Source organism: Muscardinus avellanarius (genome assembly GCF_963383645.1).
Source record: "Muscardinus avellanarius genome assembly, chromosome: 11".
NCBI classification, from domain to species: Eukaryota; Metazoa; Chordata; class Mammalia; order Rodentia; family Gliridae; genus Muscardinus; species Muscardinus avellanarius.
In genome coordinates, this window is record NC_137797.1 from 102,598,666 (window position 1) to 102,626,389 (window position 27,724).

The window sequence follows — 27,724 nt, forward strand, 5'->3', positions numbered from 1 at the left end:
GGAACCATTCAAATGTTAATCAACAGATCAAAAAATTTTTCTTAAATGTGCTATATCCAATACTACTCAGGAACACTAATCAAGACTGTATCACTCAGGAACAAACTCCTGCTCTATACAACAAAATAGATGAACCTCAAATACATGAGGCTGGGTTTTAGAAGCCAGGCTAATAAGACTCCACAGTCATTGACTACACACATATGAAATTATAGATATCAAAAAAATCTCCAGTTGCCAGAATCAGAATAAAACCTAGGTAGAAGGGATGACAGAGGAAGTTGGACTGCAAAGGACATTGATGGTGTAGTCACCTAAGTGTATAGATCTTCCAAACTTTAACTGGAATATACCCTAAAAAATTCCAACTTACTAGATATAAATTATACCCCAATAAAATGTATTTAAAAGGCATGTGATATGCACTACACTTATGTACAGTGTAATAACCAAGACAGGAAGGTTAATTTAAGTGGTGGTTATTCATATCAAACATATTAATCCTCTCAATGTCTCTATTCTATCAGTACTAGTAAAACTAAAAAAAAAAATCTTAATTTTTCTATTTCTGTTCCAAATAGCTATTCTAAAATATCCTTAGTTCACCAACTAAATAAAAGTATATATGAGGTGATAAGATCATTAGAACACTCATCCCCAGGGAGTGATTTAATATCAAAGGGCTATTATGAGTTAAGAGGCTAGAGGTTCATAATTAACATCCGAGTATGCTGTGGTAGATACTTCTCAACCATGAAGGTATTTACAATGATTTTTTTTAAATGACCTTCAACAAATACTGAAATACACATTATAAATAGGCAACGTTCTTAGGTAAAATGTTATTGTAAAGATTCATTTGAAAATTTTATATTGACATTGAAGGGACCCGAGGGAATGAATAAAATCTTTCAAGTCCTCATTGATTTTTTCAAATAGGAATCCATGTTTTCATATATAACACACATAAACATTGACACTTGGTGCTGTAGATTATATTACTGTCTAGAACACCAACAATATCTAGTTTTCCTTTCCTTTTCTTCCTCTCCTTTAAGAGCTGGCTCTTGAACCCAGGGCCTTGTGCATGCAAGGCAAGCACTGTACCACTGAGCCACACCTCTAGCCCTCTTGGTTTGATGGTTTATGGGATTATGAGTTTCTCAACCTATAGCCCACACTTCAGATGCCTCAGCACCCAAAGAAAGTCCTGCCTCAACTTGAAGTTTCCCAGAATTAGGATGAATGAGTGGCTAGAAGGGTAAAGGAGACCAAAACTGAGGCAAAGAACATGCATCAATCTGTTCTGATGAGTCTTAAAAAGCCAAGCTGTGAAAAGAGACAGAAAGTAAGCCAAGTACAGAAGGAAGAATGAGATCGTAATTTTCAAAGCATTCACGTGAGCCTTGGTCCTGGGGTCTCTGTGTCCTTTGGAGCCGAGCCGCATATTGTGTAGATGTTTCCAAAGGGAGAAGATGAGCAGGAGAAAAGAGACCAGGGCCATGGTGAATGGGATTAGGGAGAACAGAGTCATATCAAACATGGCCTGTTCTTCAAACGTCGCATAGCCGCTCCCTGTGGAATTCCGAGTTGAGTTTCCTTCTAATCGACGGAGCCAGTCTTCCAGATGTGTGTTTATTTGTGTCACATTTAAAATCAAGAAGACCCAGGTTCCTAACGATATTGTCAGAATCACAGTTTTTATTCTCCACTTCAGGTAGAGAAAAATGGGCCTTGAAAAAGTGGCTATTTTGAGCAAATAAAAGATGCTGAGGATGGTAGCAAACCAGAGACTGAAGTGATTGGTGAGTATCCAGGATAAAACAATAATTCTTAGTTGTGTCACATCCACATGCAAAAATGAATAGTGTAGCATGCTAAACCAACTTCCTAGTATTTCCCAAATCAGGCCCATTCTGGAAATTGCCAAAAGAAGGAGGATTTGGTCAACTGTAGAGAGTTTTCTTTTATTGACCCAGTCAATGCAGTTTATCAGTACTATAAATCCGTTACTCAAATTCCCAAATATGACCAGCACGACAATTACGAGGGTGAAGACGCTGATAAGAATACTCTCCATGTCCAAACAGACAAACTTCAAAGTCCAATATCACCGCTGGTTACTTGCTGATCCCAAATGCCGGGTATGTCCCTGAATGTACAGCTAAGTGCTTCCTCTTTCTCCTCCTTCTTTACTCACTGCCAGATGTCAAGTCAAAAATGTTTGTTTTGCTAATTAACATGCATGTGTTCTTGGGAAAACGTTCATTTTTCGCCAATGTCTCTGAGGCGCCTCAACTAAGACACTGTGCGCTCACCATGGTCTGATATATTTCAAAGGTGACTTTGAAGCCAAGCTAAACTCACATTTGCTAACATGCAAATGAAGACATATTCTCTTTCACATAAAAAACTTGGTTCTACTGGCTCGGGTTCAGAGGCAAAAAGCTTACAAAAACCTGCTGTACCAAATAAGTAAAGCTTTTTGTGTCTGATGGCATCACCACTGAGGACTTAAAAAACACGGAAAGTTAGTCCATGTTGTTTCAGATTTTACCCACGTTCTCCCTCACCTTTCTTTTCCAAACATAAAAGAAAACAAAAAAAAATTTTAATTAGCAACAGCTGCCAAAGAAAACAGAACTATGCTGTGCCATAGATTTCAAAACTGACAACCAAACAAAGCAAGAGACTTTTATTGCAAAAAGCTAAATTTCCTCAACTTACCTCATTCTCTCAAACAATATGTGGGAGAGAAACTGAACCTACAAAATTCTGAACATGTGGAGAGGCAAGAAAGATGACCTAATTCCATGCGCATGCAAATAAAACACTTTTTATCTCACTTATGTTATAGTAAATACCTGTTTCTTCTGGATAAATGAAAAAGCAATTTTATTTAATAACTATATACTGTTTGAATTATAAATGTCTATATTTTATTAATCATACACTTTTCTGGTGATTTGCAGAACAGTTGAATATTCACAAAGTAATTTAACGAAACAGAGCAAATAATGATATGAGCACATATGAACGTATCACTATGAATCTATCAAGTCCAATTAGAATGTACCAATAAAAATTTTATTTTAAAAAATAATTGAATTACATCATTGTTAGTAATTTGAAAATTTCAGTTATCACTGAAATAATTGTTATGATGGCTTACCTGCCCGTGTAGAATGGAATATGTCTCCCTGAACAGTTAGTTTGATATATTTGCTTGAGCCCAGGCTGACCCCATAATTTGGATATTGAATAGGTCATAAAAGTACACACAATGGAATTTTACTCAGTCATAAAGAAGAACAAAATTATATCATTTGCAGGAAACTGGGTATAACTGGAAAATGTTATCCTAAGTGAGATCACTCAGTCTCAGAGAGCAAAGGGGCATATGGTGTCTCTCCTATGTGGGACCTAGTGAAAAATTGAGAGCAAAAGGAACTTCAGATAAATGAAGAGAGAGACCAGTAGAATAGTGGGAGGAGATCTGGGTAAAGAGGTGGGTAGGGAGAAAGGGAGACTTGATTAAGGAAGCAGTTAAAAATGTCCAAAGTTATCAACCCAATCCCCAAAATATGTACAGAAGTGGGGTAAAATCTGGAGGAAAACACACTAAGTATTGTGTGCCTGTGTTTCTAGACTCTGAATCTCATTATGAGGTGTCATTACAATGTACCAGCAAAAGTATAATTTTTAAAGAGAGGGACATTTGAAAACACCAGATATCTCTTGACTATTCTGCAATTGAGATTACGGTCCTATTTTATAAATTTTTGCATTTATTTAAATATGCATCTCTAAACACTAGCTTAGTTTTGCCTGGTTTTTATTTGTATGTGAAAAGAATAACACTGTAGCTATTCTTTTATATCTAATTTTGAGCAATAATATGCTTTTAAAATTAATTGTGTTGCATATAAAAATAGCTCATTGTATTGTTGAACAGTACTAATGGGATCAGTATTAGTGATTAATTTATTTATTCTAATGGAACTGCATACTTCCGTTACTTTGTTTGGGGGCTATTATGATGAAAAGGCTATGGATATTCTTTAATGTATAATTAAAGAGTTTACATTTTCATGATTTTGATATAAAGCTATTTATTATGTTGCCTATTTCTTCTGCTCTTGGTTTTCTTCATACTTACCAATTTCAGCTATTTATATTTTATGTAAACTGGTTTATAATGCCTTCTTATTATATTTGAATATCTTCTTTCAATTCTTCATATTGTTATTTGCTTACTTTTCATGATTTATTTCACCAGAAGTTTAACAATTTTATCAGTCTATTCAAATAAATCAAATTACCATGATTTTTAAAAATCTTGTTAAAATTTTTATTCATCTCTTGAGTTTACTATTTATTTATTTTGACTTCTTCCATGTATATTTGCTGTTGTCTTCTTAGTTTTTGGAAATGAATCCTTGCACATTAACTTTCGACCTTTCTCACATATTATTCTTTTACTCATATAGACATTTTTCTCAAGAATCTCTGTTTCTTATAATGTTTTATCATGTTTCATTCCAGATAAGTTTAAATGCTTTCTAACTCATTAAAAATGAGAAAAATTGCCGGGCGTGGTGTGGCACACTTGTCATCCCCGCGCTTGGGAGGCAGAAACAGGAGGGTTGTGCCGGTTCAAAGCCAGTTTCTCTGGCTTAAGAGACCCTGTTTCCAAATAAAATATAAAAATAGCTCTGGGAGTGTAGCCCAAAGGTAGAAGGGTTTCCAGGAACCCCAGTACAACGAGAGAGAGAGAGAGAGAGAGAGAGAGAGAGAGAGAGACAGAGAGAGACAGAGAGAGAGAGACAGAGAGAGAGACAGAGGGACAGAGGAATATTTATACAGTATGGGATTTTCTCTCTGAAAAGAAGTCGACTGAGAGGATAACATTTTCAAGGTGGGATTCATCTCTGCTGTAATTGGGAAAGAATGGGACATCTATTTCAATGACTTTATTTGCATCAGCTTATTTCTCATTTTTACCTGAGACTTTGATGTAATAATTAAGCTATTGACGTTTATATATGTATCGTTTCAGTATGTCTCCATCATTTCAACTACCCCCATTAAAAAAAAATCAGTTCTACTGCAAAATAGGACCATATCAGTCTTTATGAAATTATGACACATTTTTCAAATGACCCAGCAATTTCCATTCTGGCAAATGTTTTATTTCTTTTGTAAGAGCCACAGGTGATAATTTTCCATATTCAAAAGAGTAGCCAAATAATGAAATCGAGTGTTCTCAGTTACAAATATGGGCAGCTGTTTTGGCTCTGTGGTTCATGCAAAAATGCAATTTATGAACACATTAAAGTCCTCAATCATGAGACTAACAGGAGACTGAATAATGAGTTGATAAAATATTTCTAAATTTAGAGGTGACAGTCTGGCATCACCCTCAGGATCTGAATTGTCATTCACCGGATTTTAAAGTGCCCAGAAGCAGGAATGAGCCTGAAAGCAGGACTTCAGATCCAAAATCAGTCCCTCATTCCATTAGTCATACATACTTTTGTAGCAATTAACTTTTAATTATCACAGAGATACTGTATTTACATTCAAAAGAAGATACACTGGTAGGCTAAAAATAAAAATACAAACCATGAATATATTCCATTTGGGGACATTTTAATAGATTTTTTCTTTTATTATTGGTGCAATGTATTCATACATCATAATGGTATAAAGAAAATACTTTTGTAGACATACATGCACATATCGCCCAGTTAGTCCCTACCTAATCCCCACCCCGTTCCCTCCCCATCCCTCCTTCCCATGCTTGGCTTAGTGGTTGACATCTAGTTTTATAGCAATTTATCCAATATTAACAATGATAATCTCACATAACAGTTTCATTTGTCTGATACCAAGCTTTTGATAACTTAAAGATAACATTTCAATATTTTTTTTGCTTTCTTTCTTACCAGAGAATATTTTTTCTTCTTTTTTTTAGGTGAAACTATCATACATTTATTTATTTATTTTTCAGAAAAATCTATCCTAATGTGGAATATGGACTCTAGATACCCAAAACAATATCGAAAAAGAACAAAGCTAGAAGATGTATATTTTCTGATTTCAAACCATATAAAGCTACAATAATTGAAACAGTGTAGTACTATTCTAAAGGCAGATATATAAACCATTGGAGTTGAATAAAAGCCTAGAGATAAATTCTTCCATATATTGTCAAGTTATTTTTGACAAGGTTTCCACAAACATTTGGTGGAGGAAATACTAATCTTTTAACTAAATATTGTTGAAAAATAATAATTACATGAAAAACGATAAAATTGGACCCTTACCTAACACCATATACAAATATTAACTCAAAATAGATAAAAGACCTAAATATAAATCTTAAGACTATAAACCTTTAGAAGAAAATCTGGGTCATTAAACCTCACAACATTGAAATTGGCAGTGATTTCTTAGATATGATTTCAATGGCACAGGCAACAAAAGGGTAAACGAACTCCCTAAAAATTAAAAAAATATTGTATATCCAAAGACAATGTAAACAGAGTTAAAAGTTACTGATAGAATGGGATAAAATATTTCCAAATGCTATATCTGAAGGTATATTAATATTCCAACTAGAAATTCTAAAAATTAGCAACAATTAAAGCAAACAATACAATTTAGAGATGTGTAAAAGACTAACATAAATAATGAATCTCCACAGATAACCAGTCTTAGTTGTCTGTTGGATGGAAAATCTTGTTCCTCTGGTTCTGGTGTGTGTTACCTATTTCTTCTTTGTAGTTAATCTCTTTGAGTATTTTTTCTAGCTTTGGTTTTGAAGACATAAATTCCTTCAGTTTCTGTTTGTCATGGAAGCTTCTTATTTCCCCATCTAATTTGATAGAAAGTTTTGCTGGGTAGGAAATTTTTGGCTGGAAGTTGTTTTCTTTCAGAGTTTGGAATATATTACTCCAAGCCCTTCTGGTTCTCATGACTTGGTTTGGGAAGTCTGGAGTGATTCTAATTGGTTTGCCTCTGAATGTCACTTGGCCCTTTGCTTTTGTTGCCTTTAAGATTCTCTGCTTGGCTTCCACATTGGTCATTTTGACAATTATGTGGCATGGGGATCCTCTTCTCCGATCCTGTCTAAAGGGAGTTCTATAAGTTTCCTGGACCTGTGTATCAACCTCTTGCTCTATGTTTGGAAAATTTTCTGCAATTACTTCCTTGAAGAGATTGTTGATCCCTTTGGTTTCACCTTCTTTTCCCTCCTCTATTCCAATTATTCTTAGGTTAGCTCTCTTAAAATGGGCCCATATTTCTTCAATGTCAAATTCCTGCTGTTGCATTTTTTTTTCTAATTTAGAAACTATGTGTTCATTTTTGGAGTGCTCCAGCCACAGCACTGCGTTTTGTTTTTTTTCTGTGTCTCGTTTTTCCAGCCCTCTTTTTCTCTGTCCCTTGTAATTACATTTTTTGTTTCTCTGCTGATGGTGTTTTCTGACTATGAAAGGTGCTGATTTTGTAGTAATCGAGATTGGTTGTTAGCGGGGCTCGTAAGCCCCGCTTTTCTCCGTCACCATCTTCCCGGAAGTCTACATATGTATTCTTCATATACCTATATCTATATATAATATGTATATATCTTTGCAACTTTCTGTGACTACATAATTATTTCAAATGAACAGATTAGAAGATAACATACAACATAAATTCAAAAGGAAATTAATGGATTGTAAAAAGTGAAGCATTATGACTGTTCAAACTTCTGTTTTAACTGGATACATGGAGTGTTTAAATGCCACAGCAACTTCAAATGGAAAAATCTTGCTTTCCAAAGTATTCATCCACGGCTTAATCAATTAAACTTGCTTAGAAATATTCTGTCTTTTTTTTTCTACTGTGGTCCAGTAAAATGGTTATCCTCTGATTGTTTTTAACATAGATCCATTCACATGGATCCAGATCTCTTTAATTTAGGAATGTATAGAACATAAATATTTACCAAGAGCTCATTCAAACTAGCAAGGGAATCCTACATAGTAGGATGGAGGAGATGAGCCTAAATTTTTGCTGAGTGGTCAACATGATGTCACTAGGTGGCAGTAGAGAATTGTGACCACCAACCAATCTAAGAATGGACAGGCCTGTAATAATAGCTAGGAAAAACTATTAAAACTCTGTGTATCCCCCTTATTTTTATATTGCTACATATAAACATAACATATATTTACACACCATAAAATATATTTGCAAGTTTAATCAGAGAAAAACAGACATGTTAAAATGTATAAACTTGGATGTTAGATTAGCTCATTCATGAGCTGACTCAATCCCACCTGTGAAATCAGGTGAAGTGGCCCACACCTGAAACGCCAGCACTTGGGAGGCTGACACAGGAGGATCACAGGTTAAAGGCTAGCACACAACAATTTATATTATTACTGTTTTTTTAAAGGTAAAAAGAGCTAGGCGTGGAGTTTTGTGATAAAGCATGCCTAGGTTCAATCTCCAGTACTGAAAGACAAAAAGCACAGTACTAAAAATGTAAATTCAATTAGGCATACTTTAAGTTTTAGAAAATTAATGATTGCACATCCCTATTTAGCCTTTTAAGATATTTTAATTATACAACATATAATATCTCAAAATGCTTTTATGAGGCTTGTTATAATCAATTATTGGTATAATCAATAATATCAAGATGCTTTTATGAGGCTTAGTATAATCAATAATAATCAATTATTATTGTATGAGGCTTGGTAATAATCAATTCTCCTTACCAAAGTAAGAGAAATTATTTTTAAATTACTTATTCTAAAGGACTGCTGCTATACTTTTGTCCTCTATACATTGATATTGAAGCCCATGCATTTGTAAATTTTTCTTATATTAAAAGTTTTCCTACTAAATAAATAAATGCTTAAAAGAAAATCCAAATGAAGGTGATGAAATTTGGGGAGAGGGAAACTCCCTGATGTCCATGATGCACATTCACAAACATCAAAGTCAATCACTAAGCCAAACACGAGAAGGAGAGAGGGGGAAAGAATGGGGTGGGACTTGGGGAAGGGCTAAATGAATGATGTGTGTATGTATGTCTCCACCGTCTTATATCCCATGAAGATGTATTATTATGATGCATTAATAAAAATCAAAAATAAATAAATGTTTTCTTATAGGTTCTTTTGAATTATCTAAGTAGACATTCTTACCATCAGCATATGATGTGTGTGTGTGTATGTGTGTGTGTGTGTGTGTGTGTGTGTGTGTGTGTGTGAGAGAGAGAGAGAGAGAGAGAGAGAGAGAGAGAGAGAGAGAGAGAGAGAGTGTGTGTGCTTGAGAGAGAACACAGCCAAAAGAGAAGGATACCACAATTGCAAAGCCTACACGTGTGCCTTGGCACTGGGGTTTTGGAATTCTTTGCCAGAAGCTGCATCCTCCTGAGATGTTTTCACAGGGAGGAGACAAATAGCAGAAGACAGATTAGGGATGTAATGAAGTTTCTGAAATTCACTAGAATGAACATAGTCATTTTAGAAAAGCTTAAAATATCACTCTATTTGGTCTGTCAAATCATGTTTCCTTTATGTTTATTCACCACATAGTATTTTCTATGTTTACCCCCCCCCAAAAAAAATATGCAAAAACCCAACAACATTCCCAATCGCATCACTATGATGACATTTTCAACTCTCCTCTTCAGGTGAAGAAAGCTAAGGTTGGGGAAGTTGGTCATCCTGAGCAAATACAACATGCTTGGGCTTGTAATAAGCCAAGTAATAAGATGATTGGTTACTGCCCTGTAAATAAGAACAATGTTTACTTGTCCCCTGTAAGAAGTTAGATGAATCGATATCAGTATAAGAAGTTAGATGAATCAGTATAAGAAGTTAGAATCAGTATAAGAAGTTAGAAGTTAGATGAATCAGTGTAAGAAGAATCAATATCCGTATAAGAAGTTAGATGAATCATATCAGTATTACCTTTCCCAAAGCAAGCAACTCTAGAAATGAACAGAACAGAGGGAATTCAATCATCTAGGGAGATGTTTTATCTCTTGTCTCAGCCTCTGCAAATCAATCACTGTGGATGTAAACTCGAACAAAAGTTTTCATATAATAATATGTTAATAAATAAGGCAACCTAACTGAAGGGATGGGAGGGGGAGAGGGAAACTCTCTAAAGCACAAGGTGTACTTAAACAAACATCAAAGTCAATCACTGAGCCAAGCAGGGGAAGGAGGGATGGGGAGGGAATGGGGTGGGGACTGGGTATGGGCTAATTGGATGATGTGGGCATGTATGTCCCCGAAGTCTTTATCCCATTAAGATGTATGACTACATGCACCAATAAAAAGTCTATAATGTTAACAAAAGAAAACAAAATTTCAAAACAAATTCTGCCATTACTAGGGTGAACATGGTGCTCAGCATAAACTTATAAATTATGGGGGGAGAATTCATAAATAATATTCTGGTTATGATTTAAAATCTCCTAACATGAAGTCCTACCCTCTGAGTTTCTAGATGTGCACTAAGATCTTGATTTCTTTTATGTTCTCTGACCAATGTCAAGCAGAAAAGGATCACAGTATGTTAAAGAATTAGTTTAGAAAATATCATTTTTCTCCAAACAGCTTAAAATAACCCCTATTTATTTCACTTACATTCTTACCTAGGCTGGAATCGTTCATGGTTGAGGTTGGAGTGAAAACCGAATTCTCATTTGGTAGCATGCAAATAAAGGCATATTTGCTTTCATGGTTTTGCAGGATTTTGCCTTGTTAAACATCTTCATGATATGGGTTGATCAAGTTTGAATGCTAGATAGTAAAATTTTAGAACCTAATACATAGAATATTCCAGAAATACCTAAATTGGTAGATGACACTCAGTCATCTAAAGAGGATCTGAATAGCTACAAACACTGAAGACACTTTTTGATGAACACATTGGATCTTTGTAGAAAACTTAAAAAAAATAACTATCTATACTTATGCCAAGTTCTTCCTTTCAGAACCTTCAAGCTTTTTTTTTTTTCTGAGCAACTTTCTGGAAAGCTAATACTTTCTACCCTTAGTTGCTAATAATCAGTACTTATACGTAGCTTTATTATTAACAAGCCATAAATACTGACACAAACATGCGCCATCACCACCACATTTTATTTGGTTTCTGAAAATGTTCCAATGAACTAAGTCACATGAGTCCTTATGCTGACACTTTCAAACTGAGAATTGAATCTAAAAGAACATGCAGAGATTTAAATTTCCTTCTTCACCCTTGGGCACCTAGCCCTTATATTTATCAGGCCTGTCTCTCACACTTATCTTTTACAAAGGCTTCCTCCTCTCACTCTACTAAGTGTTGAAGCATCCATTGTCCCATTCAAATATTCTGAAACTTCATAGGCATTTCTGAGATCCACTCTGATTTCCATTGGAATTGCACTGTACAAAAGAATTTTGACACAATTATCTTTAGGCATTGATTCTGTCTTCTCAACAACATGGTATATAGCTACATTTACTCATGGTTTTTTTAAAAATGTTTTCCATACGATTTAAATGTCTTAATAAAATATGATGTCTGAGACTTATGTATAGGTACCTTCTGCTTTTGGTTGCTACTGTGAAAGTCCATTTTCAATGATCATGTTCTCATTGGGTTTTACTGATGAATACCTACAATTTAATATCACATTTGGTAACTTTCCTAAAATTACTTAATGTCATAAAATTATCTTTTATTTCTATAAAGATTACACTGTATTGTCCATAGGTGAGACCACAATTTGCAATGAAAACAAATCTGTTTTGCCCTTTGCATTCAAATTTTCGTAAGTTTTTTTTTTCTTTCCTCATTTCCCTGGCAATAACTCTTACACAAAGCACCTATGAATGCTGGCATCAGTGTAAAAACTCAACTGTGACCATTAAAAATGACTGTATATTTGTCTAGTGTGTACTTCTTATTGCATTATGAACACTTCCTTCCATATACATGGTTTAAGTGAAAAATTTGGTCGTATAATTCCCAACATATGTTCATTCCCCGTGTTTAATGAAGAGAAAAGCCACATTAAACATTTATTTCTCAGCACATTTAAAATGATATTTCCTGAGCATCTTTTACCCTTAAATTTCCCTCTTTGTTGTATTATTGCCTGAGCTCCCATAACAAAACACCACAGATGGGGTGGCTTGACCATCAGAAATGTACTTCCTCATGCTTGAGGAGGCTAGATCCAAGTTTAAGAAGCTGCAGAGCTGATATCTGGGGAAGCCTCTCTAGCTGACTTGTGGGCAGCCCACCCTCTCACAGAAGCTGTCTCCTGTGGGTTCACTAGGCTCTTCTGTGCACACGGACCTCTCATGTTTCTCCTCATCTCATGAGGATGCCAGACCTATAGGATTACACCTCTCAATTATGCCCTCATTTAATCTAGATGACATCTGAAAATGCCCTATCTCCAAATGTGAATTTGGCTTCCAAATTCCAAAAAATCAATCCATAACAGACTTTCTGATACAGATCCGTTGATAGCAGGCATCCGCACATATTTAATATGTGTATGTAGGAAATAGCACTAGGATTTTTATATAAAATTATATTAATTCATTAAGAACATAGGTTTAAATAAAAATTTTATTTTCAATTATAGTTGCATTCCTCAATATGGTGAAATATGAATAATTTCTCTTAAAGTACATGAGTTTTTTTAAAAAAGATTGTTCATACAATTCAAATGGGTTACTTACCCTTTAGATATTATCTATCATTACTGTGCAGATAACTTTTTACTTTCAATTTACCTATAATGACTGAAAATTACTTATAATGAATACAAGTGTGAATATTTACATGGCATTTCATTAAACATAGCATATACCAAGAGATATACCATTGTTTTGAGTACAACTACTAACATTTATCATCATTTTAATTTGTCAGGGAAAAGAGAATACATAATCACATTCCTAATTAACACTACCAATTTGGTACTTTTTAACTAGGGTTTTATGAGAAAGGATAAGATGAAAATGATTCTGAAGATAGTGTTAAGTGTTTATATCAAAGCTGAATCTACTTACTGGTGAAATAGAAAACTGTCCACTTACAAAGAAACGTGCCAGTTATCACCACAATCACTCAACGTTTTGAACGTTGGAATCATTCTGTTATGCCGCTAACATAAAAAAGGTGATAAACAGAAAAGAATAAATTGAAATAATCATAAGTAATTATATGTTGATAATGATTTTCTATCTACAAAAAAAACAGGAGAATACGCTAAAAACACAAAGCACATCTGACAGTTCAGTAAGGCAAGGCAGCTGCTCCTAATTAGCAAACAAACAAAAACATAAACATCACTTCAGCATTCTGTGTGCACATTAACCAGATACTAAATATAACAGAGAAAACCAAAGGCATTTAAGATAAGCACCCAAATCCCATATCTTTTTTTTAACTTTTTATTGAACATAAATGGTATACATTTAAACTATACTTGATGCCCGCTCCCCCCCCCCCGCCCCTGTTTTCCCTTCACCCCTCCCAACAATGATTGTCCCGGGTAACCATGCCATATTCATAATTTCACACATATTCGGATGTGGACCCTCGTTAATCAAGTTCAGCCTTCCTCCTCCTCTATCTTTCCATTCTAGCTTTGCTGGTATTTCCCCTCCATCATCTGGAGTCCCACTGGTATCCTCCATATCTTTTTACATGTGTTTCCCACTACCTTCCCCAGGTGGCTGTCAGCTTCATCTGAATTTTCCTGCTACTGCTCCATCTGAATTTGGGGAGCCTCCCTCTGCTGGGGCACTACTAGCTCTCCAGGGTCATCTCTATGCATTGCTGGATGAGCCTGTTCACATCTCAGAATCTCAGTGTCCTGCCGGGCGTGGTGGCGCACGCTTGTAATCCCCGCACTTGGGAGGATCGCACTGGTTCGGAGCCAGCCTCGCTGGCTTAAGAGACCCTGTTTTCAAATAAAAATATAAAAAATAGGTGTCTGGGAGTGTAGCCTGGAGAAGGGTTTCCAGGAACTCCAGTACCACACACACACACACACACACACACACACACACACACACACACAAGAATCTCAGTGTCCTCATGTGAAAAATAGTATTACATATATACAAATATTAAAAAGATATAAAATGTAAATAATCGATCACAGTGTTATGGCATCCTCTTTTTAGCAGCTACTTCCTGTATATGCTCAAATTTTATTTTATAACATCTCTTTTTTATTAAATGTCTTGAAAAGACACGTGGAAAATATATTCACACTACAATTATACCTACAAATAAATGAGTGATTTAACTACATTAGGAGAGAAAGAAGAGACCAAACACTAACGTGGCAGTTTGAAAGGCTTTCTTTGTGAAAATGAACTTTAATAAAGAATTCTTCATTTCTAAAAATATGTAGAACAATATCATATTGAATATTTAACAACACTCAAAACAGGACACATCATACATTTTTCTCTTTGTCTTGAGCATATATTTTGATTTTTAATCTATTTAATAATTTATTTTTAATTTACTTTTCATTACTGCCTTTTGGTCACCACTAGTAGCATGTAGACATAACAAAAGTTCACTTTAATTATGTGTTGGCCACTCTTAAGTTACTCTAAATTTTATTCCTATAAAAACATTATTTTTTCACCCTAGCAATATATAGGTATGAAGTAATATATAGATACAATCATATGAAGTAATAACAACAACAGCAAAGTCAGGAAAAAGAACTAAAAACACAAAGCACTTGTTGATGGACACCTAGGTTGGTTCTACAGTTTGGCTATACACACAATGGATTTCTACTTAGCAATCAAGAAAAAAATGATGTCCTTTGCAGGAAAATACATGGCCCTGAGAACATTCTATGTGAGATCAGCCAGTCACAGAAAGTGAAGGGTCATATTTTTCTCTCATATCTGAAAAGTAAGAAATAATCAGGATACCAGAGGAACTTCAGATAAAAGAATAGAGCCAAGGAGGTGGTCTAGGGGAAGGGGAAAGGGAGAGGGGGGATTAATTAAGGAAACACTTCCACTGATATTATGCACCTATTATGGTGAGAATATCAATGTCAATCTCAAAACTCTGGGAAGAGGTTGACTGGGGAAGGATCCAGAGGAAATTCAATCAAGTGTTGTGGACATGCCTGTCACCATCACTATGATTTACATTATAATGTGAGACTATAATGCACCTAAAAGTATGAAAAAATTTTTGCAAAACACATTTGACAGCTCAGTAAGGCAGCTTCTCCTAATTAACAAACAAACAAAACCAAAAATATAACTCCAATACTTTGCATCAATTAAAGGCTATTTAGTACATTAGCCAGGTACTGAATATCATAGAGAAAATCAAGGACATTTATGATAAGTACCAAAATTCTGTGTGCACTAAAATAAAAATAGACTGTGGTACATATTTGAAACTTTGTTAGAAAATTCAATGTTCTTCAACACGTAGATTATATATTCTTAATAATGATAAACTCTATGAGGAATTTGTAAATTAGAAACTAATAAAGCAGATAGGAAATTGAAATAAGGCAACAATAATTTTGATAATTTTTTATTTTGGTTTTAAATTGGGCCTAACAAACTAAAGGATAAATTTAGTATATTTGAATTTCAGTGATGTACATTTTAGTCTTCATTTCTTGTATAATATTTTAGATACAGCATCTACATTAAAATTATCTGAATATGCATACAGTTATAAAGTTTTAATAACTGTGCCTCACATGCATACATACTCATATATTTCTTACTTATCATAGGTTTTTCATTTTAAAACAAAAAAGCTGTTTTATAAAAAATCATAGTCTTTACAACTATAAAGATTTCTTACAATTAAGTGGTCTGCACTGGTATCTTCTATGTGTAAGTCCATTAATATAAAAATTTTATATTACTGCTAAGCTTGCAATATACGTTTGCATGATACTTACTAAAAACTAATTAGGTAAAACTAGCAAAACTGAAAACAACAGAAGAATCTTAGAAAAGTACAAATTCATGAGATACAAGAATTCCATATGAGCTGATTTGCCTCTAGAATAGGCAAGATGATCCCCAAATGGTCTACGGACCCGATGGTCTCACAACATTGGACCTGCCCCTCAGCCACCGCAGCACCAAAACAGAGGCCTGTCTCAGCTTACTGTCCCCCAAAATCAGGACACATGAGTGGACTGAAGGAAAAGCTATCCCAGTAGACCAGATAAACAAAAGGATTGCATTTTTATTAATCAAATCAAGCCTCCAAACTCGTATAAGAAAGGACGGAAAGAAAATGGCATACACTATGAGGTATGTGACCACGGTCTGCAAGGCCTTCAGGTGGGCCGCGGTGCTGGCATCTCTGTATCCTGGGTTGCTGCACCGCATGGTCTTCAGGTGTCTCCACAGGGAGATGATGAGCAGAAGGAAAGTGGTCAGGGAAATGCTGAAGGGTATGACAATGAATATAGTATGATTCAAAAAAATAAATTTGGAAAACGGTGCAAACATTCGTGAACCTGAACTGTCAGACATGTTTCCTACAGATCCATCAAACCAAACATCAATATGTATGCTCACAAATACAATATTTAAAAACAAGAAGAACACCGACACCAGCATGGTCACTGAAACTACTTTTTTAACTCTCCACTTTAGGTAGAGAAAAATAGAGTTAGAAAAATTGGCAATCTTGAGAAAATAAAAGATGCTGAGGCTTGTGGCGAGCCAGACGCTAAAATGATTGGTTACTCTCAAGGGAATATAAACCGTCCACATCATTTTTGCAGTCTTCAGTAAAGATGGGTAAAACACAGATACCATCCAAGCTACCAATACTAACCAAAGCAGACTGATTCTGGATATGGCAAGAGTAGTGAGGATTTGATCACTTGAAGACATTTTTCTTCTTCTGACCCAGTTCATACAGTTTACCAGGACAATGAATCCATTTCCTAGAGTCCCAATTACAAATTCCATGCTTAAAAAGACTGCAAATACGCACTCGGAGGCATCAGCCATTGTAAAAGAGTGTCCCAATTTCTAATATCACTTATGCGTTTATCTCAAATGCTATGTATGTCTGATTCTTAGTCGGTAATATTGTCCACATTAAAAACTCACACTGCGATGTCAAACCACAAACATCAAGATTCACTGAAGACTCAGTTCACAGTTTTCATCAGGAACATGTTGCATCTTCCTAGACTGCTTAGCCAAACTTCATCCCAAAACTGGGTACCTCGCACACTGTAGCCTGGAGGCTTTTGTAGTTGATGAGAAAAAAAGCAATAAATCCTCATTTGTTGATATGCAAATAAACAAATGTTTATTTGCATTGTTTTGCCTTCTTTCCATAGTTTAATTTGCCTATTTAATTCTAAGCAATTATCATTACAAAATACACATATGCCAGGAAGACATAATGTGAACTGGTGTACTAAACTTCCTGAGATGTTATCACAGGGAGTAGCTTAGCAGAGCACAGGTTAGAGATGTAATAGATGGTGTGATGTTCAATAGAGCAAACACGGTCATATTGGAAAAGTTTACAATGTCCTCGGTTTGATCTGCCAAATTGTTTTTCCCGTATGTATATTCACAACCCAGTATTTTCTATGTTTATCACTGAAAGGTAGGCAAAAACCCAGTAGCATTCACAACAATGACATTCCAGGGGCACTCATAATTCTCTTCTTTAGGGGAAAAGATATAAGATTAGGAAAATTAGTTGTATAAGCAAATGAAATATATTGAGGCTGACTGCAAGGCAGATAATCAAATGGCTGGTGACTACCTAGGGAATAAGAACAATCGGTGTGTGTGTGTGTGTGTGTGTGTGTGTGTGTGTGTGTGTGTTATAATAGATTAAATACAGGGCTTTCTACCTTCCAGCTACACACTCAGCCCTTTTAATTTATTTTATTTTTTATTTTTATTGTTTTGGTAACTGGGGATTGAGCCCAGGGGTATTCTACCACTGAGCTATACCGCAAACCCTATTTTTAATTTTTATTTTAAAATAGGGTCTTTCTAGGTTTGTGAGAGTCTCACTACTTGTTGAGGCTGTCCTTGAACCTGTGATCCTTCTGTCTCAGCATTCCAAGTACTAAGATTATAAATATGAGACTTCCGGGAAGATGGTGACCGAGAAAAGCGGGGCTTAAGAGCCCCGCTAACAACAAATCTCCATTACCACAAAATCAGCGCCTTTCAAAGCCAGAAAACAACATCACCAGAGAAACAAAAAAAATCACCAGGCTCCAGAGAGAAAGCGGACTGAGAACAGAGCCACAGAGGAGATCCTCACGCCCGAGGACGTGGCCTCACGCCCGAGGACACGGCAGCAGCGCCATACTGCCAGCGGCAGCGGCGAATTCACGGGACGGCCACAGCAAGCCGAGGGGAGCCGCTGCGAAACAGCCAGGCGGGATTTCTCAGCGCAGAGGGCATCTAAAGCTCCCAGTGGCTGAGCTCAGCACACGCTGTAGGGATTCAGAGTGGAAATCGAAACCAAGAAAAAAAAACGCCAGCCCCACAGCCGAGGGCGTAGCAGCGGCGCTATATTGCCACCAGCGGCAGCAGCACCGAATTCACCGAATTCAGTACAGCTACATCTGCGTACTCAAGAACAGTGAGTCAAATTGCGGGCCACAGAGGAGAAATCCCAGTACTGTACTCCCTGGGACTTGATCCAGTGGGAGAGGGGCAGTGGCAGAGATATCACACCATAGGAGAACGTGCAACCTGGCACCCCCCACAACCTAAAGCAGCCTCTATCGACTCTCTGGGTCGGAGACTCTGTGATACAACCCAGTAAAGGAGTAGTGGGGTCTGAGATACCACTGACTCAAGATCCAGAGCACCTTAAGTGAAGTCATAGTGACCCAAGGGAAGAACCCAGAGAAGGCACAAACTTCCGAAATCATGGGAAAGAGGAATAATACTGGAGCAATGAATGCTCAAAACCCCACAACATCAGAACCCAATAAAACAGAAAATCAGAGATTTCTAGAAGATCAAATCAGGAAAATAACTGTAGAAATAATAGAGGTGCTTCAAAAAGAACTCAGAGAGAGTCAAAAAGAGATAAAGGATGCAATTAATGAAGTAAAGGCCTCAATTCAAAGCACAAACAACCGATTAGAACACATGGAGAACAGAATCTCACTCTTAGAAGATGATCATTCCAAAAATGAACGCATAGTTTCTAATCTAGAAAAAAATATCCGACAGCAGGAATCTGATATTGAAGAAATATGGGCCCATTTTAAAAGAGCTAACCTAAGAATAATTGGAATAGAGGAGAGAAAAGAAAGTGAAACCAAAGGGATCAACAATCTCTTCAAGGAAGTAATTGCAGAAAATTTTCCAGACATAGAGCAAGAGGTCGATACACAGGTCCAGGAAACTTATAGAACTCCCTTTAGACAGGATCGGAGAAGAGGATCCCCACGCCACATAATTGTCAAAATGACCAATGTGGAAGCCAAGCAGAGAATCTTAAAGGCAACAAAAGCAAAGGGCCAAGTGACCTTCAGAGGCAAACCAATTAGAATCACTCCAGACTTCCCAAACCAAGTCATGAGAGCCAGAAGGGCTTGGAGTAACATATTCCCAATTCTGAAAGAAAACAACTTCCAGCCAAAAATTTCCTACCCAGCAAAACTTTCTATCAAATTAGATGGAGAAATAAGAAGCTTCCATGACAAACAGAAACTGAAGGAATTTGTCTTCAAAACCAGCACTAGAGAAAATACTCAAAGAGATTAACTACAAAGAAGAAATAGGTAACACACACCAGAACCAGAGAAACAAGAGTTTCCATCCAACAGTCAACTAAGATTGGTTATCTGTGGAGATTCATTATTTATGTTAGTCTTTTACCTATCTCTAAAGGGTATTGTTTGCCTTTATTGTTGTTAATTTTTAGGATTTCTAGTTGGAATATTAATATACCTTCAGATATAGCATTTGGAAATATTTTATAGCATTCTATTAGTAACTGTTAACTCTGTTTACATTGTCTTTGGATATACAATATTTTTTTATTTTTTAGGGAGTTTGTATACTCTTCTGTTGCCTGTGCCATTGAAATCATAACCAAGAAATCACTGCCAATTTCAATGTTGTGAGGTTTTATGACCCAGATTTTCTCCTAAAAGTTTATAGTCTTAAGATTTATATTTAGGTCTTTTATCTATTTTGAATTAATATTTGTATATGGGATTAGGTAAGGGTCCAATTTTATTCTTTTCCATGTAATTAGTATTTTTCAACAATATTTAGTTAAAAGATTATTATTTCCACCACCAAATGTTCGCAGAAACCTTGTCAAAAATAACTTGACAATATAGGGAAGAATTTAGCTCTAGGCTTCTATTTAACTCCAATGGTTTATATATCTGCCTTTAGAATAGTACTACACTGTTTCAATTATTGTAGCTTTATATGGTTTGAAATCAGAAAATATATATCTTCTAGCTTTGTTATTTTTCAAGATCTTTGTGGGTACCTAGAGCCCATATTCCATATTAGGATAGATTTTTTTCTGAAAAATAAATATATAAATATATGATAGTTTCACCTAAAAAATAGAAAAAATAGATTCTCTGGTAAGAAAGAAAGCAAAAAGAAATATTGAAATGTTATCTTTAAGTCATCAAAAGCTTGGTATCAGACAAATGAAACTGTTATGTGAGATTATCATTTTTAATTTTTGATAAATTGCTATAATACTAGATGTCAATCACTAAGCCAAGCATGGGAGGGAGGGATAGGGAGAGAATGGGGTGGGGATCGGGTGGGGGCTGACTGGGCAATGTGTGCATGTATGTCTACAAAAGTATGTATCCCACTATGATGTATTAATACAGTGCACCAATTAAAAAAATATAAATAAAAATAAAATAAAAAACTAAAAAAAAATAAATAAATAAAGGGCATTGTTTGCCTTTATTGTTGTTAATTTTTAGGATTTCTAGTTGGAATATTAATATACCTTCAGATATAGCATTTGGAAATATTTTATCCCATTCGATTAGTAACTGTTAACTCTGTTTACATTGTCTTTGGATATACAATATTTTTTTTATTTTTTGGGGAGTTTGTATACTCTTCTGTTGCCTGTGCCATTGAAATCATAACCAAGAAATCACTGCCGATTTCAATGTTGTGAGGTTTTATGACCCAGATTTTCTCCTAAAAGTATATAGTCTTAAGATTTATATTTAGGTCTTTTATCTATTTTGAGTTAATATTTGTATATGGGATTAGGTAAGGGTCCAATTTTATTCTTTTCCATGTAATTATTATTTTTCAACAATATTTAGTTAAAAGATTATTATTTCCACCACCAAATGTTCGCGGAAACCTTGTCAAAAATAACTTGACAATATAGGAAAGAATTTAGCTCTAGGCTTCTATTTAACTCCAATGGTTTATATATCTGCCTGTAGAATAGTACTACACTGTTTCAATTATTGTAGCTTTATATGGTTTGAAATCAGAAAATATATATCTTCTAGCTTTGTTATTTTTCAAGATCTTTGTGGGTACCTAGAGCCCATATTCCATATTAGGATAGATTTTTTTCTGAAAAATAAATATATAAATATATGATAGTTTCACCTAAAAAATAGAAAAAATAGATTCTCTGGTAAGAAAGAAAGCAAAAAGAAATATTGAAATGTTATCTTTAAGTCATCAAAAGCTTGGTATCAGACAAATGAAACTGTTATGTGAGATTATCATTTTTAATTTTTGATAAATTGCTATAATACTAGATGTCAATCACTAAGCCAAGCATGGGAGGGAGGGATAGGGAGAGAATGGGGTGGGGATCGGGTGGGGGCTGACTGGGCAATGTGTGCATGTATGTTTATAAAAGTATGTATCCCACTATGATGTATGAATACAGTGCACCAATTAAAATAAAAAAAAGAAAGAAAAAAAAGTTTCTAAGAGGCAGAAGGGTGCAAAAAATAAATAAATAAATAAATTAATTAATTAATGCCACCATGCCCAGCCCTTTTTATTTATTTTTTAAATAGAATCTCACTTGGTTACTGTGGGCCTGGCTAAATTGCTGAGGCTGGTGTCAAATCTGAAAACCTCATGTTTCAGCCTCCCAAAATTAATTCTTACTTTCCCCCTATAAAAAGTTGAATGAGCCAGGCGTCGTGGCACACACTTGTATTCCCAGCATTTGGGAGGCTGAGACCGGAGGATCGCAGTTCACAGACATCCTCAGCTACTTAGTGAGGCCCTCCGCAACTCAGTGAGACCTTGTTTCAAAATAAAGAATAAAAATAAGGCAGGGGGTGTAGCTCCAAAGTTGAATGCCTCTGGGTTCCATCCCCAGACCCGCAAAAGAAAAAACAAAAAGTTGAATGAGCCATAGTTTTATATCCACTCAAGATAAATTTTCCCTCTTGCATAATCTCAGTAGTTTACTGTGCCATAAAGAAAAGAGTAAGAATTCTAAAGAAAATCCTTCCATATACTGGATGAGAAGGATGTTCATTAGCAAACTTATCAAGGATTGGTGGAAAAGCTATCCCTAACATCATGGCTGTGATAATCTCTTCACATGAAGTTCGCCTAATCTGTTTTGTGCATGTGTGCTAAGGTCTTGATTTCTTTTATAATTTGTGATCAATGTCATGCAGGAAAAGATCACAGTAGCTGAAGAATGAGTTCAATGATGTTTTATGAGAAATTATTATTTCCAAAGTAGCTCAAAATAACTCATATGCATTGAACTTATGTCCTTACCACAGGCTTCAATCTTTCATAGTTTCTATTGGAACAAAAACTGGATTCTCATTTGCTACCATGCAAATAAAGACAGATGTGATTTCATGGATTGGCGGCTTTCTGCCTTGTCTAACATTTTATGATACGGGTTCATTCCATTTGGATGTTAGCTAGTAAAATTTAAAAACCAGAAATGCCGAAATTAATAGATAAACCTCAGTCTCATGCAGGTGGTCATAATGGCTTATTATCATTGAGTAAGATTTTTAACAAAAACACTGGGTTCCTGTAGAAGGATTTGAAGTAAACTATCTCTAGGCTTGCCAAGTTCTTCCTTTGCAGACATCCCGAGTTGTTTTAAGGAACCTGAAGAAAAGGTAGTCCTCTCTGGGCTCGATTGCTGATTACTAGAACTTCTGCATGGTATTATTGTTTACAAGCAGAAACACTGACACACAATCACCATGCACACATTTTATTTGCAGTCTGAAAAAAATCTAAAGAAATAAAAGACGCCACCTGTAATGGTGGCGGAACTGTTCTGGGGGCCCCGTTGGGCTCCTGAAACTGTTCCAGTGAGAGATGTAGCTGCGGGTTCTTGTTCTGAAATGGGTATAGAAAACTCTAGTCTGAACTCTGCAAGCTTAAGCCAGCTTATTATGACAAAGATGGAAAGACAGAACAGAGTTTAATAAAGCCCTGTACCTGAGATAGTCTAGGGGGTTGACTTGAAAAGAAGTCACCGGAGATTTCTGAATACAGAGTATTTTATACCAATAATCACAGGATTTTCCATATATATAAAAACCTTCTAAGACAAGGAGAAACTAAAAGAATTCATGACTACTAAGGCAGCACTAAAGAAAATACTTGAGGAAATAAAACATGAAGAAAAAAAATAAATACCAGGATGAGAGAAAGGGTGAATTGAACTAGATGGGCAAAAATTTAACTTTATTACAACTTAAAGGAAATCCAGACATATTTATCAGCATAATTTACATATATTTCCTGAACATTACTCTTTCCACATTAAATTTCTCTCTATATAAGTGTGCCCGGGTTTTCATAACAAAACACAGAGTCAGAATGTCTTCAACAAAATAAGTTTAATTTCTCACAGTTGTGGAGGCCAGAAGTCCAAGCTCACGGGGCAGGCAGGGCTGGTTTCTGGTGAAGCCTCTCTTGCTGGACTTAGGCAGTATATCTACTCCTAGCACCTGTCCCTTAGGTCTCATGGGGCCTTCTCTCTCTACAGGAACTTCTAAGGGCACCCATCCTCCTATGAAGAGGCCAGTCTTATGAGATTATGACCACGCACTTATGACCTCATTTTATTTAAGGGATATATACATATAAGTCCTATTTCCAAATATAATCACATTGTGGATTAGAGTTTCAGTATTAGGATTTTGCAACAAAAAAAATCAGTCCAAATAGCCTTTCTGAAGTAGGTCTGCATGTGAAAATTACATTCCTCATAATGACAAAATGTAGGAGGAATTTCAAACTTAAAATGGACAATACATAGAAAACTGAGAAATGTCACAAAATAATTGTGTGGAATTTTTTATTTAATTCTCAAATTGAATCTTAATGTAAGATTTCCAAAAGTCTACATCTTATTCTTTGTTTCTTATTAGTTATTTTAGGCAGTACTCCTACATTTAAAAATTCTCATTTATAAAAATTTATTTCTCATCTGCAAAAAATTTATTTATACAAAGTGTGCTTAACCAGCACAAACATACACAGAGATATATCTAAAAGATTATATCATTCTCATGTTAATATCTAAGAAGGGATAATAATCTATAAACAATCATATTACTTATAGCTATAAAGATTTTTTACCTTTAAGTGGTCTGCACTGATATTCTTCTATGTATAAGGACACTAATACACAAACCTCCATATTTACTGTATAGCATGTAATATATTTAGATGGTTCTTATTCAAAAACTAGTTTTGTAAAATTAGTGACATTTAAAACAACAGAGGATCCTTATAAGAGTACAAATTTTCAAAATAAAAGAATTTCATGTGAACTGATTTGCCTCTAGAATCTACAAGATAATCTCAAAATGGTCTATGGATGCTATGGCCCAGCATCTTTGGACCTGCCCCTCAGCCACCACAACACCAAAAGGAAGGCCTGTCTTAGCTTTCTGTCCCCAAGAATCAGGACATATGAGTGGACTGAAGGAAAAGTCATTTCAGTGGCCCAGACAAACGAAACGATGGGGTTTTGCACCACCAATTCCAAACTCCAAATTTTCCCAAGAAATGACATAAAGAAAATGGTGTACAGCAGGAGGAAGGTGACTACACTCTGCAAGGCCTTCACGTGGGCCGTGGTCCTAGAGTCTCTGCATCCTGGGGCGCTGCTCTGCATGGTCCTCAGGTGCCTCCACAGGGAGGAGATGAGCAGGAGAAAAGCGGTCAGGGACACAGTGAAAGGGATAAACATGAACACAGTGCTGTCCAATAAAAGAAGTTTAGAAAACTGTACAAACATCCTTACGCTAGACCTGTCAGACACGTTTCCTGTAAATCCACCAATCCATAAATCAATATGAGTGTTCATCAGTATAATATTCAAAAACAGAAGAATCAGAGACATCATCAGTGTTACAAAGATGACCATATTAACTCTCCACTTTAGGTAGAGAAAGATAGAGTTAGAAAAATTGGCAATCTTAAGAAAATAAAAGATGATGAGGCAGGTGGCCAGCCAGATGCTAAGATGACTGCTTACTTTCAAAGGAAAGTAAACAATTTTTAACATTTCTCCAGTCTTCAATAAACCCAGGAAATACATATGTACACACCAAGTTAGCAATACTAACCAGAGCATACCAATTCTGGAGACGGCTAGAGCAGTGAGGATTTGATCAACAGGTAAGATTTTCCTTCTCCTGAACCAGTCCACACAGTTCACCAGAGCGATGAATCCATTCCCTAAATTCCCGATTATGAACTCCACACCTAGAATGGTTGTAAGTATGTTCTCTGCGAGGCCACCCATTGTCTGTAAGAAAATGTCCCAGTTTCTAATATCACTGCTGAGGATTTCTTAATGCATTCCTCTAAAGGGCTCTGTAAGTTTGATGATTGTCCGTGCTGAGAATTCACATAAACCACAAATACCCCGATGCACTAGTGACTCGGTTCACGGCTTTCTTCATGACAATCTTGTATTTTGGCAGACAGCACAGATGACCTTCTTCTGACACTGTGCAACTTACAGACAGTAGCCCGGAGGCTTTTGTAGTCGAAGACATCATTGGATCCTCATTGGCTGACACGCAAATAAACAGACATTTATTTGCATTGTTTTGCTCTTCTGCCTTCTTTGCATAGTTTAATCTGTCTGTTTAGTTCTGGGCAAGCATCATTACAGAATATCAAAACATGTACCAGGTAGCGATAATATAAACTGATATATGGAACTTTCAAAGCACTGAACAGGGACCTAAGTCTGAACAGGGACCTAAGACTGTGCTGTCCAATCTCTTCCAACAAATGCTGACTTCTCTGGTAATCTTGCATTATTTTTAAGAGCTCCATAGTGATCATAATTCTTATTGTTTCCCTTACAATGCCATGCACATGCACACAGATCCACACGCACGCAGACATTTACCCAACAGCGCACATTTATTAGGATCTGAACTCCCTGTTTTCCTATGTTAATAATTCCAGTCATTTCCTTCCTCAACATTTGTTATGCATCTGACTTAGGCTTACCACTGTGACAGTTGTTAAGACATTGTTTAACGAATGCTTTGGGGTATATATCACAGAGTATTAAGTGTAAACGTTCATTAAACTTGAACTTTCCATGTGTGGATGCGAAAACAGATGGAAATCCATTGCCTCATGAAGCAGAAACAAGGTGAATGAATTCACGGCCAGGCAAGAATCCTCCTTGCTCTCCCCCTCCTCCATGGTCCAGTAGGGACCATTCCTCCATCATCACCAGAGACCTTCAGATGCGGCCCACCTGCCCTCGTCTGCCACCAGCATCTGCTCCATGACCCACATTGCGGACGCCCAGACAGATGAAGGATGATACACTGGCTGGGCAGGATAGGGAAAAAGCAGCCCGATGAAACTGGTCCTCTTCAATGTTTTCAGTATCTGTTTTTTTAATGTACATGGAACTTGTAATTTTTTTCCATTTAAAATTTTGATTTTTTTAAATAAAACTGAAATGGGATCCATTTCATGAATTGGTTATGACCTTGGAACTCAGCAGAGGGGTGGCTTGTTTTAAAACAAACATGTTTCTTTTTTGTCCTTTCTCCCCTTCTTCCTTTCCTCCCTCTTAGCAATTGACATGTTCTTATCACTTTACTGTCCACAAGAATAAGGAACTGGAGCCAGCAAGTCTAAGGAACTCATCTCAAGGACTGGACATAAACTATGTATTCTGACAAATACCTACAGGCTTAAAAGGGGGGTTCTCTTCTTTGGATTTCAGGAAATTCTCTTTTTAAACTTATTTTACTGATTTTCCAATTTGCTGGAATGTCAGTAAAATGTATTTTTTCTTCTTCCCAAAAATTTGTCTCAATTAATTGACTTAGTTGATGGTGGAGAGTACTGGACTTTTGGTTACAGCACTGAATTTCCTGAGGCAGGAAAAAAACATCACTATTGTCTGATTTATTATTCTTTCCTTTTCTTATTTGTAACACCTCTCTTTAAATATTGATGCATTTTACCTAAGTATTTCACTTGATACTAGTATTGTTCCACCAGCTTTTATTTGGTTGATACGCTAGGACAGAATTCAATTTCATATTAGTAAGCTGAACATATTTATTAAAATATCATGATTTAATTTTATACTAATTTATTTAATTTATATATCTTTTACCTAACAAAGATGTCTGAAGTCCAATAGTTTGAACAGCAAAAGCCAT

The 27,724-nt window shown here is 35.8% G+C and overlaps 2 protein-coding genes across 2 annotated transcripts; both read right to left on the reverse strand.

Moving 5' to 3' along the window:
• Positions 1-1,168: 1,168 nt before the first annotated feature.
• On the reverse strand, positions 1,169-2,080 carry LOC308269658 (taste receptor type 2 member 13-like; the record flags this gene model as incomplete). The annotated part of the gene is made up of 1 exon (XM_080705022.1): positions 1,169-2,080. The coding sequence occupies one exon, from the start codon at positions 2,078-2,080 to the stop codon at positions 1,169-1,171; it is 912 nt and encodes a 303-aa protein (XP_080561148.1).
• Positions 2,081-11,617: 9,537 nt separating this feature from the next.
• LOC308269659 (taste receptor type 2 member 14-like) lies at positions 11,618-25,821 on the reverse strand (the record flags this gene model as incomplete). Its single annotated transcript, XM_080705023.1, has 3 exons — positions 11,618-11,675; positions 16,339-16,482; positions 25,028-25,821. The coding sequence occupies 3 exons, from the start codon at positions 25,819-25,821 to the stop codon at positions 11,618-11,620; spliced, it is 996 nt and encodes a 331-aa protein (XP_080561149.1).
• Positions 25,822-27,724: the final 1,903 nt, after the last annotated feature.